Source organism: Sus scrofa, chromosome 4 (genome assembly GCF_054392235.1).
Source record: "Sus scrofa isolate SSC_HxYL_T2T_F1_AM1 chromosome 4, Sscrofa_HxYL_maternal_Yorkshire_Landrace_v2.0, whole genome shotgun sequence".
NCBI classification, from domain to species: Eukaryota; Metazoa; Chordata; class Mammalia; order Artiodactyla; family Suidae; genus Sus; species Sus scrofa.
The window spans coordinates 116116197-116128756 of NC_139386.1; the positions used below are offsets into that span (position 1 = coordinate 116116197).

The following is a 12560-nucleotide window of genomic DNA, read 5'->3' on the forward strand; positions in this document are numbered from 1 at the left end:
GCATAGTGTTCAGGCTGGTCCTTTTGGGAAAGAGAGAGCCTTGCCCAATGGGTAGGGTGGTGAGGTGGGTGGAGTGAGGAAGTGCTTTGGGGACTGTTATCCCTCAAAAGTCTAAGAAGTTTGAGGAGTTCCCTGGTGGCCTAGCAGTTAAGGATTTGGCATTGTCACTGCTGTGGCTCAGGTTTGATCCTTGGCCCTAGAACTTCCACATCACATGCCATGGGGTGGCCAAAAAAAATTTAATAATGTTTGCTCACCTCATAAACATGGGATATAGCTGTTCAGTTCTGAGTAATGTAAATTAAGGGAAGGGAAACGAATACCATTTTGTCCTTTTTTTTTTTTTTAGGGCCATGCCCAGGGCATATGGAAGTTTCCATGCTAGGGATCAAATCAGAGCTACAGCTACTGGCCTACACCACAGCCACAGCAATGCCAGATCCGAGTTGTGTCTGCAACCTACACCACAGTTTATGGCAATGCTGGATCCTTAATCCACTGAGCAAGGCCAAGGACTGAACCCAAGTCCTCAGGGATACTAGTAAGGTTTGTTACCACTGAGCCATGATGGGAACTCCCAGAAACTAATGCCTTTGGAGCAACTACCATAGGCTGAGCATTGTGCCAGGGATAGAAATAAGGGAGCTTGAAGGAGAGAATGGAGAAGCCACATTGGTAATAGGGAAGCCCATTCAGTGGGTCCCCTTCATCTTTTAAACACATACAGGCATAAGAGTTCACTTTGGTTTGAAAATACATTTATGGCTTTTCTTTTGGCTTTGACCGTTTGCTTGAATTCTGAGGACCTCCAGTTCCCAGCTCCTGTCTACATGGTGGTGCTGATGGACTGGAATAATGGTCTCAACCTGAGCTAGTCCAAAATCAGACTAACAGACAAAGAGCCTAAAGCCAATGGGGCACAGTGGCTTTCCCAAGTTCACAAAGCCAGTAAGTGGCAAAGTTCAAGTGCCCTGTCTTCTAGTTCAGTGTTCTTTCCACCATACCACACTGCCTGTAGTATTTTTTTAAATGGCAAACAAATTGCTTATTATCTTAGGTCTTCTTGGGATATGGGGATAAATATAACAGTAAGAACAATCTCTCCCAATCTTCTTTCCCCAAATAAAGATGAATTACCTATGGGCTCTTCTGGCCGTATTTTTTATAGATTTTAAAAAAATCTTATCTGATGCTTTGAGGAGGAAGAATTTGAATAGCATGAGGCCAAATGATGGGAGGAGCTAGATGGGATGAGAGAGCAGTAGGCGACCAGCCTGGGCAGCAACTACGAACGAGTGTTAGCACTCAGGAGAACTTTGTCAGACCGTTACCGCGGTCTCCTCTGCGCTGCGCTGACACTTCCACAAGCCAGAAGCCCTCTCCTCCCCAGCACTCCAAGCTCTCGGGGACTTGGATGTGGCCACAAGTGGCCTGGGCTTCCCCTTAGCTTTGTAATCCTCACCTAAATCCTGGCACCACCAGAGTGAGAATCATGAAGTCATTGTCTGAGGCTCCAACGGCTGTATAAATGTGGTCGCCAGCCACCTCCCAGCCTGGAAAAGGAGAGGGGGGATTAATGCCCAGGGGTCTCGGGTGCAGGACAAACCCACACCCCGGTGACACTCTGGTCAAAAGATAACACCAGCCTTTAAGGCAGCACTGAATATGAACCGTGTTATTTATTGTGCTGCTCTGGTCAAAGAGTCTAAACCCTGAGCCTGACCTTTGGAGTGAGTGTACATTGTTTCCAGTTCTGTTTCTGTGTCTAAAATTAAGGTTTGGCAGAATATATGTATATGTCCACAGGGAGTGGAGCTTCAAGGGAGAGCATTTTTCTCCTGACATCACTATTGGGAAGAAACGAGAGGTGGGAGGAGCGCCTGTGGCTGTGCAGGGAGTCGAGAGCTCAAGGTCAAGGAGGAGGCGCTTACCTGTCATGCCCTTGTACTCAAAGTTGATCCCACTGAGGACGGTCGTCTCCATGTTCGTGGGCAGCGTGTTCCACCATTTGTATTCAAACCCCACGGCGGGTTCAGTCCCTGCTGGGCAGTGGCTACAATCTGGGGGAGCCATAAGATCCATGCATTCAGAAGGAAGGCTGCAGCCACCCTGACTCTGCTGCCATCACACAGACACAACAGCAGAGGGCTGCCTGACAGGGTGGGGCGCAGTGCCACCGAGCTGACTCTGACAATGTATTTAATTAACAATGTATTTAATTAACAATGTATCTAGGAGTTCCCGTCTAACAAATCCAACTAGGAACCATGGGGTTGTGGGTTCGATCCCTGGCCTTGCTCAGTGGGTTAAGGATCTGGTGTTGCCATGAGCAGTGGTGTAGGTCGAAGACTCGGCATGGATCCCTCGTTGCTGTGGCTCTGGGGTAGGCCGGTGGCTACAGCTCCGATTAGACCCCTAGCCTGGGAACCTCCATATGCCGCAGGTGCGGCCCTAGAAAAGGCAGAAAGACAAACAAAACAGAACAAAAAAACCAACAACCAATGTATCTAACACTCCGACAATGTATTTAACCAACTCAGGGTGTAAATACTGACCCTTCATTCCAGTATTCCAGCCGGCCTACTTGTTGTCCATCAGATTGTCCATTTCAAGGCTGAAATGTCTCTTCTAGTCTGATACATAGAGTTCCCATTTTTTGTCACAGAATTATCAGCACATGCGTTTCATATCAGTAGCAACACAAATCCCCCACCTCCTTTTTGCAGAGTGGCTTACAAGTTCTGATTGTGTCAAGCTGGCCATCCCCACTCCCCAAACCTTCCTTTTAGCATTCCTGCTACATGCTGGAAGCTTCTGGGTTCTTGCTTTTGTTTTGTCTTTTTAAGCCCGTGCCCTGCGGCAATATGGAAGTTCCCAGGCTAGGGGTTGAGTCGGAGCTTCAGTGGCTGATTTACACCACAGCCGCAGCAAATGCCAGATCCAAGTCACATCTGCGATCTACCCTGCAGCTATGGCAATGCTGGATCCTTAACCCACTGAGTGAGGCCAGAGATCGAACCCGCGTCCTCATGGATACTAGTCGGGTTCTTAACATGCTGAGCCAGAATGGGAACTCCCTGCATGCTTCTGTTTTGAGGATCAGGTCCCTTCAGCCTGAGTCCCATTCAAGGTTGGAATGAAGAGGAAGGCAGATATTCTCAAGTGTGACTCAGGCCTATGGTCAGGGCCCACCCCAGCCTCTCCTCTCCTGAACTCAGTCCTCAGAGGTGGCCTGGCCTTTGCTGTGTCCCTTGGAAGGACGAGTCCAAGATCGGCTGCCCCCCAGAGTGTCCACGTGGGCCGCCCACAGGGGTGGTGTGGGAAGGGATGTGGGGGTGGAGTGGGGCAGGAGAGGGGTTACCGGAGCCGTTGGAGTAGGAGCCATAAGGGCAGGGCTCGCAGGTGCTGCTGTTGGTCTTGAAGAAGCCTGGGTTGCAGGGTGGGCAGTGGGTCTTCACACCAGAGGCGGGCAGCTTCACTGCCCCCTCCAGGTCCTCGCTGCAGATTTTCGGCTGGGCCCACTTGTACATGAGCTGCGTCTGCAGAAACAGGGACCGACTCAGCCTGCCTGCCTGTGTGGGATTAGCTCACCTTCAGGCATTTACCTTAAGGGTGGGGGATTCTGGGCTCTAACAAAAGCTCCACCAGAGTGGGAACTTTGCTTTGGCCACTGACACATCCCAGGCACCTGGCCCCCTGCCTGGCGTGTGGTCGTGCTCAATAAGTATCTGCTGAATGAATGTTTATTGGATGAATCGGGATAGGCTGAACGAAGACTCGTGTTTCAGAGGGAGTGGGGTGACCAGCTGTCTCCAGAGAAAGCTCTGACTCTAGAGTAGAATCTTCGTATTACCAGTGTCGCAGGAAAAGCAGCCAGCGAAAAAGCCCAGAACACAAAAAAGCATGGAGTGGAGATGGTTTCCTTAGCCCTTGGGGAAAGAGGGGGTGGCTGAGGTGTCCCAGTTTGACTTCCAAATGTTTTCTTTGCCTTTTCACTTCTTCCGTAGGCATTTATAGAAAGTCAAATACATCGACGTGCCCCAGAGATGAATGCGACATGAACCCTGCCCTGAAGGGGCTTACCATCTAGCAAGGGCCCCTGTCCTCGTGTGGGTACACACACTGCGTTCTCTGGGACATCAAGGCAAGAGGAATGAGGTTGATTAAAGAGTGAAAACTTCCAGTTATAAGATCCGTAAGTTCTGGGGCTCTCAGGTACAGCATGGTGATTAGAAATGAATAATACTGTATTACATACTAGATTGCTGCTAAGAGAGTAGATCTTAAACATTCTCTCCACCAAAAAGAAATGGTAGTTGTGTGGCCCCATGGATGGATGTGTGACCCAGCTCTACAGTGGTCACCACTTGGCACAATATAAATGTATCAAATCAACAGGTCATACACCATAAACTTACGCAATGTTATGTGTCAATAATATCTAAAAAAACTGGGGAGGGGGGAATGCCAGAGTAACAATCAGCCACCAGATCAGTGGACAAGAGAAGAATTGTGAGGAGTTCCCGTCGTGGCACAGTGGTTAACGAATCCAACTAGGAACCATGAGGTTGCGGGTTCGGTCCCTGCCCTTGCTCAGTGGGTTAACGATCCGGCGTTGCCGTGAGCTGTGGTGTAGGTTGCAGACGTGGCTCGGATCCCGCGTTGCTGTGGCTCTGGCGTAGGCCGGTGGCTACAGCTCCGATTCAACCCCTAGCCTGGGAACCTCCATATGCCGCGGGAGCGGCCCAAGAAATAGCAACAACAACAACAAAAGACAAAAAAAAAAAAAAAAAAAAAAAGAGAAGAATTGTGTCCGGCACTTACTAGCGCCACCCTAGTCTTGTGATGCATTGGCCTAGTCTTGGAGGCATTGGATAGAGCAGAGATGAACAGCAGGAGGTCCCTGGTGAATCAGGGCTGAGGCTGGGCAGCCCCAAGCTTCCTGTGTGGCCCTCAGGCAAGTCAGAGACAGGAGGATGGCCCTGAGGGCATGATGAAAATGCTCTGTGCAGCAAACTGTGCATGTGAAAAGGTGGGCGAATAAGGCATCGGTTGGTTTTATTCAGGGTAAGAAACAACAAGATGGGAAGTTCCCATGTGGCACAGCGGGTTAAGAATCTGGCCTTGCTGCAGCTGTGATGCAGGTCACAACTGTGGCGTGGCTTCACTTTCTTGGCTGGTAACTTCCACATGCTGCAGGCGTGGCCAAAAAATAAAAACAAAAATAAGAAATTTTAAAAAGAAATGACAAGATCTTAAAAGGGGCTCATGCTGCCTTCATTAAAGGTGAGTAGATAGACACCTGCTGCCCTGCCCAGATCAGCCTGCCTCCCTGTGAAGAGCAGCCAGTGGCCAGAGCCCTGGCCTGGGGCTCTAACCCTATTTACCTGCTTGTCTCCTGGAGTCTCATAGAGAGAAGGGTCTGGGGAGCCAGTAGACTGACTTGGGCCAGCTCTCGGAGGTGCACACTCAGCAACCCCAACAGATTGGCCTTCTGAGTCCCTGAGAAACCTCGGAGGCACAGCAAAGGCCACACAGGCAGTCATAGGAGTCGGCTTGAGATGTGTTTCTTTTCTTTTCTTTTTTTGTTTGCTTTTTAGGGCCGCATCCATGACATATGGAAGTTTCCAGGCTGAATCAGAGCTGTAGCTGCCAGCTTACAATGCAGCCACAGCAACTCGGGATCTGAGCCATGTCTGCGACCTACACCACAGCTCATGGCAACACTAAGATCCTTAACACACTGAGCGAGGCCAGGGATTGAACCTGAAACCTCATGGTTCCTAGTTGGATTCATTTCCACTGCGCCACGACAGTAACTCCAAGATGTTTCTTGATCTTAAAATACAGCTTAGGGAGTTCCCGTCGTGGCGCAGCAGTAATGAACCCAACTAGGAACCATAAGGTTGTGGGTTCGATCCCTGGCCCCGCTCAGTGGGTTAAGGATCTGGTGTCGCCGTGAGCTGTGGTGTAGGTCACAGACACAGCTCAGATCCCATGTTGCTGTGGCTGTGGCATAGGCCAGTAGCTATAGCTCCAATTTGACACCTAGCCTGGGAACTTCCGTATGCCACAGAGGTGGCCCTAAAAAGACAAAAAATAAATAAAATAAAACAATCTATAGCTTAGAAGACCACGTGAAATCATGAGACAGCAGAACCAGCGTGGGCCTGAGGCATGAGGCCTCTGTCAGGCCCTCCCAGGGAATGTAGGTTCCTGGGCACTGCTTACCCTGCCTGTTCCAGGGCTCCTCCCTGAGCAGCCCTTTGGCGGGACCACAGGGTGGGAGCACTGGATCTGGCCCCACCCAGCAGCTAAAGGCCCCCAGGTGGTCAGGAGAGGGCAGACCCCAGGCTTGCATGCATCAGAGCGCACCAGGGATCTAGCAGGCTTTGGTCTAAGTCAGGAGGGGAAAGAGTGGGGCAGAAGGGGCATCCCCTGGCAGCTCAGCCAGTTAAGGATCTGGGGTTGTCACTGCTGTGACTTGGGTCACTGCTATGGCGAGGGTTCAGTTTCTAGTCCCAGAACTTCCAAATGCTGCGGGCACAGGAAAAAAAGAGTGGGGCAGAAGGAAGCAAAGGCAACCATAACTAGCCACCGATTATGTCCTGGAGGGAGAAGAAGAACAGGATTGTCCTCGTGTAATTAGTGAGTCAGCTGAGGCTGAGAAAATGACCATTTTCACAAGGTCAAACAGAACATCAGACCCTGGAGAACTGCGTGCAACTGACACGGTATTTCACCCCACTTGGCTGCTTGGGAAGGGAGTTGGCTCAAAACAGGAGAGCTGGGCGAGGTGGGGCGGAAGGAGTAAGAGATGACTGTAAAAACAGTCCCCCTTAAGGACCAGACTTTCTCCCATGCTTCATTAGCAAAAAGAGAATTCAGCCACCTGTCCGGCCAGCAAACATTTATGCATCGTAAATAGCCGAGCGTATGCTTAGTGCTGAATGATGCAGAATTCCCAGCTCCTCTTTTCCTGAGAGGCTCTGGTTTAGGATGCAGATAATTCATCCAGAATGTCTAATCTAAGACCAATCTCTCCACTTGTGCCCTTGAGCCATCTCTGCTCTTACCACTCTTCCTCGGTATCACCAGACCCACGCCTGCCTCCTCCACACCTACGATGCCCTCTGTCTGGACTGCACTCTGGCTCCCTCTCACCCCACTCAGGTCTCTGCTCCGATGTTACCTCCTCAGAGAGGTTATCCTAACCCTCTCTAAAGCAGCTCCTTCATTCCCTATCTCTTATCTCTATCTCTTTTGTGTGTCTCTCTCTACCACTTATTACCGTCTGATATTATTATACACCCATTTGTCATTTATCTGTTGTCCCTTCCTCCACTCACTCCCTGACAATAATTAAGCTCCGCAAGAGTAGAGGTTCGCTTAGTTTTGGGAACTGCTGCATACCCAGTGCCCAGCACAGTGACTGGCTGTAGATGTGAACAAATGACCTCCTCTGAAGGGCCTTCCCTGGCCCCATACCTGGTCGCTCCTCTTCTGCGTCCCCCCAGTGCCCTGCATACCCTTCTCTCTTTTTTGGCCACGCCCATGCATGCGTTTGTTCCTGGGCCAGGGATGGAACCCGCACCACAGCAGTGACAACACCAGATCCTTAACCCGCTGAGCCACCAGGGAACTCCTGTACCCCCCTCTCATCACCTCAGTCTGGCCCATCTTTCTCCTCCCCACCCTCTCCCATGGGACCTGGAGGTCCCTGGGGGCAGAAGCCCTTCTTACTCGCTTTGATTCCCCAGCTGGAGCACAGGGCCCAGCACAGAGGCTGATACTAAAGAATGCCAGCTGAGTCGATGGCCAGGCAGACGACAAAGGAAAGTCTTTCTGAGGCAGACAGCCTAGGGGCAAGAGGAAACTGGAAGGGCCTGAACAGGTCAGGCCACTCTCCTGTGAGCCAGGAAGCAGGAATCCTCCCCTTTGCCCGCCCAGAAGGGCAGTGCCGAGGGGCCAAGTCTGATGAGTTCCGTGAAGAAGCAAGCATGCGTGGACGGGCAGTCATTGCCCAGGGGGGCGAAGCAAATGGGAGAAACCAAGCAAGAGAAAAGGAAAGCATTTTTTGAAATAGAGCATATGTGAATAATCAGCGGAACAAATGTGGCAAAGAGAGTTTCTGACCTGAAAGTGAATGAGGGCATCTGGCTTTGTCTCCCCACTGGCCCCGGCTCGCGGCTGGGGTCTGTAGGGGTCTCTCAGCTGCCAGCTTCCCTGATCGCTGGAGCTCCGAATCTGGCAAAGCCCAAGGAGCGGGCAAAGGGGCTCCGAGACTGTGCTACCCACCTCTCCGCTGGCATCACAGGCCGTGTGAGTGGAGAAGTAATCTTTGTCCGTGCAGGCTGGCCGCACTCTGCAGGTGGACGATCCTTTTTCTAAATGGCAGAAGCAAGGACAAACGTCTGGAGTTACACATTAGCAAGCAGAGCTCTTGACCACTTGATGCTCCAATGCCTGAAACCCCGGGGGTGCAGCACGACAGAGATATTGCAGAAAGGACAAAACCCTGCACACCCACCTTCCCTCTGCCTGCATGGCATCATTTCCAGTCCCTAAAGCCTGCTCAGATAGCCCCTTTGTGCTTCTCCTTGATGCTGATGAGAAGCCACCGGGCTTGCCCTGAGGAGCAGGGCACGGAGAGGTGGAACGGCCGAAGGACCGGCAAGGAGGGAGGGGCCGGAGGGAGCATCTTGCAGGTTTACCTACAACCCAGTTCCCTGAAACCCGCCAGCTTCCAGGTGCCTCAGAACCCTGATTGTGCAGGTGGTTTTTCTACTCCTGAAGGGTTGAAGCAAAACATAGGAGAGCTTAGGCCAGTGCCTTCGTCCTCTTATTCCGATTCTCTGGCTTTTCTCTTAGTATGTGCCCAGAAGAAGGGCCTTCCTCCTTTGCATTTCCCTGCTCCATGCAACCATCCTACCCAAGTAAGGTGATGGTTTCATCTAGTCCTTTCCACTTTCCCCACGCCCAGGCCTCATAGCACTATCCCTAACCCTTGACCTGGACTTAATGAAAAGTGCTATTAACCATCATTGTATTTATTTTACTCTCTGTATGTACTTCTTATACCTAGGTTAGTTCTGCTTTAACCCTATGATTAAAGGGGATGGCAAGAACTATTTCAGTGACTCACTCTTTAACACAATGGATTTCACCTTATTTTGAATTCACGGTATCATAATGAGATTGTTGATGATGTTTACAGACAATTCTATCAGCAATGAGAAGAAAAATAACATCAGGAATTCCTATCATGGCCCAGTGGTTAACGAATCCGACTAGGAACCCTGAGGTTGCGGGTTCAATCCCTGGCCTTGCTCAGTGGGTTAAGGATCCGGTGTTGCCATGAGCTGTGGTGTAGGTTGCAGACACAGCTCCGATCCTGCATTGCTGTGGCTGTGGTGTAGGCCGGCAGCTATAGCTCCAATTAGACCCCTAGCCTGGGAACCTCCATAGGTCGCAGGAGCAGCCCTAGAAAAGGCAAAAAAAGAAAAATAACATCAATCTCTTTTTTGTGTGGGTGTCTTTTTAGGGCTCCACTTGCACATATGGAGGTTCCCAGGCCAGGGGTGGAATAGGAACTGTAGACACCGGCCTACACCACAGCCACAGCAATGCCAGATCCTTAACCCACTGAGCGAGGCCAGGGATGGAAACTTCATCCTCATGAATGCTAATCAGATCTGTTTCCGATGAGCCATGATGGGAGCTTCCCTAACAATATCTAACTCTTCAAAACATAGTAGGAGTAAACAAGTATGAGTCACAAATGTTAGAGTGCTGGCATTTTACATATTTCTAAAAATATTTGTACATAACACGGAGTTTTCAGAGAACTGTTATGTTTTACTGGCCAACAAGCATATTTTTCCTTTTAGGTTTTTACTAAAATGTTGTTATTGCTATGCTAGTTCTAGAAAATTAATAAATTACAGTGAATAAGAAAAAAATTCTCTTTTGAGAATTTGGGAAAAGATCTGTTTCCTTACATCCTAAAAAATATACCTAGTTCATGCAAATAATGTTTTTTAATTTCCAGGGAATTTACTTTCTCCAGTATAAAAGCCATTGCTTTATAAAGTGCCAGTACAGTATTGCTACTTTTACTACTGTCACCACTATTTCTTTTGTTGTTGTTGTTGTTGTCCTTTTGCCATTTTCTTGGGCTGCTCCCACAGCATATGGAGGTTCCCAGGCTAGGGGTCGAATCGGAGCTGAAGCCACCAGCCTACGCCAGAGCCACATCTGCGACCTACGCCAGAGCCACATCTGCGACCTACACCACAGCCTATAGCAACGCCGGATCCTTAACCCACTGAGCAAGGCCAGGGATCAAACCTGCAACCTCATGGTTCCTAGTCGGATTCGTTAACCACTGAGCCATGACAGGAACTCCTTTCACCACTATTTCTAATATGACTATCGTGTCACCTGGGGAAGCAGGTGATAATGGTGAGACCTCCTCTCTCTGCATATTATCTGGCAGGTAGTTTCGTAGAGTGGATTGAGTTTTTTTTTTAGGGCTGCACCTGTGGCATATGGAAGTTCCCAGGCTAGGGTTCGAATTGAAGCTACAGCTGCTGGCCTACGCCAGAGCCACAGCAACATGGGGTTGGAGCCGCGTCTGCAACCTACACCACAGCTCACGGCAACGCCGGATCGTTAACCCACTGAGCAAGGGCAGGGACCGAACCTGCAACCTCATGGTTCCTAGTCGGATTCGTTAACCACTGCGCCACGACGGGAACTCCCTATGTCAGATTCTTAACCCACTGAGCCACAACAGGAACTCTTGGAATGAGACCTTTCAGCCAGATAGATCTGGGTTTGGATCTTGTTTAAGCATCAGTAGCTGTGTCACTTTAGGCAAGTTACTTAACCTCTCTGAGCCTTTGTGTGCTAATCTGTAGAATAGGAGTAACAACATCTACCTTGCTGGAGGCAACACATACTTGACACACTGTAAGTAGGAGCTTGCTAAATGCTGGTAACTGTTAGCACTTGGGTCTGTGGAATTATTTTGGTTTGGTAACTGTCATGGGATTTTTATTGAGGATTCAGAATCTCCTTTCTCTTCCAGTTCAGGCTTATTTCTCAGCTGGTCTCTTCTTCCTCCCAAGGCACCAAATGAGTTTCTACATCAGAGAATGTCCTAATTACCGTCCTGTTGGCCAGCACTGGGGATTTCCCTCAATCACACATTTCTCTCTTTTTTTTTTTTTTTCAGGGCTGCACCTGCAGCATATGGAGGTTCCCAGGCTAGGGGTCGAATCAGAGCTGTAGCTACTGGTCTACACTACAGCCAGAGCCATGCCAGATTTGAGCCGCATCTGCGACCTACACTATAGTTCACGGAAATGCCAAATCCTTAACCCACTGAGCGTAGGCCAGGGATCGAACCTGCATTCTCATGGATGCTAGTCAGGTTTGTTTCCACTGAGCCACGACAGGAACTCCATCAATCACCCATTTCTATGCCTCTTCTGTCGCTCTCTTATTAGCCTGGGCAAGAGCAAACTACTGCCTGGAAACAGCTGGGGTCCTCTCGGCTCATTTACTTGGTTAACAAGCCAAAGGCTTCTTTCAACATAGAGGGATCCAGGGATTCCTGGTTTTGACAGGCTTGGCCACAAGAAATTTGGGGTGAGAGCTGAAAACACACCAGTTCCCAAGACCTTGCATATTAGATCTAGCAAATTGCAAGTTACGTGTTAAAAAGTGCATTCCACACAGGGATCTTTCTCTGCTTGTCAAATATTTGTGCAGCCTGACACCCCAGCTCTCCAAGTTTCAGCATAAATTGTCCAGCTGTTTACACACTGACAACTGCTAAGATGGTTTTAAATAAATGATTAACCCCAATGCTAAGCCAGACCTCACTTTCCTAGCTCAGGTTTCATCAAGGTGTTGAAACTGGGGACCAGTTGAGTTGGGAATTTGGCTTAGATGTTTGGTGAGAGAATGCAAAGTGATTCCTGTAGGATTGGCCCTGGGCAAAAGTGCATGAAGATAAAGTTTATCTTGGGGACTCCAACTGCTCTTTTTCTTTTCTTTCTCTCTTTCTTTCTCTCTTTCTTTCTCTCTTTCTTTCTTTCTTTCTTTCTTTCTTTCTTTCTTTCTTTCTTTCTTTCTTTCTTTCTTTCGGCTTTTTAGGGCCGCACCTGTGGCATATGGAGGTTGCCAGGCTAGGGGTCAAATCGGAGCTATAGCTGCTGGCATACACCACAGCCGCAGCCATGCCAGATCTGAGCCATGTCTGTGGCCTACACCACAGCTCATGGCAATGCCAGATCCCCAACCCACTGAGCGAGGCCAGGGCTCAAACCCACATCCTTATGGATACTAGTTGAATTCGTTTCTGCTGTGCCACAACAGGAACTCCCACCCAGCTCTTAATTCTTTAATGGCTTCCACCGTTGATAGGCTCAAGTTCCAGTTCTGTAGCAATGGCACAGAAGGATTCACGCATAACCTGTTCCCTGCCCACCTCTTAGTCTTGGATGCTTATTCTCTCTAAATAAGCTCCAGCGATGCTGAGTCACTCCCAG

The 12560-nt window shown here is 49.5% G+C and overlaps 1 protein-coding gene across 2 annotated transcripts in view; it reads right to left on the bottom strand.

Annotated features, from left to right (window-relative positions):
* The window catches only part of ELAPOR1 (endosome-lysosome associated apoptosis and autophagy regulator 1), a 79256-nt gene that overhangs the window by 13310 nt on the left and 53386 nt on the right, over positions 1-12560 (bottom strand). For both annotated transcript variants that reach the window (XM_085023747.1, XM_005663592.4), the window contains 4 exons: positions 8299-8387; positions 3362-3539; positions 1932-2060; positions 1463-1553 (listed from right to left, as the gene is read on the bottom strand). In XM_085023747.1, the coding sequence (XP_084879873.1) occupies positions 1463-1553; positions 1932-2060; positions 3362-3539; positions 8299-8387 (487 nt within the window). The remainder of the gene's footprint in view (positions 1-1462; positions 1554-1931; positions 2061-3361; positions 3540-8298; positions 8388-12560) is intronic.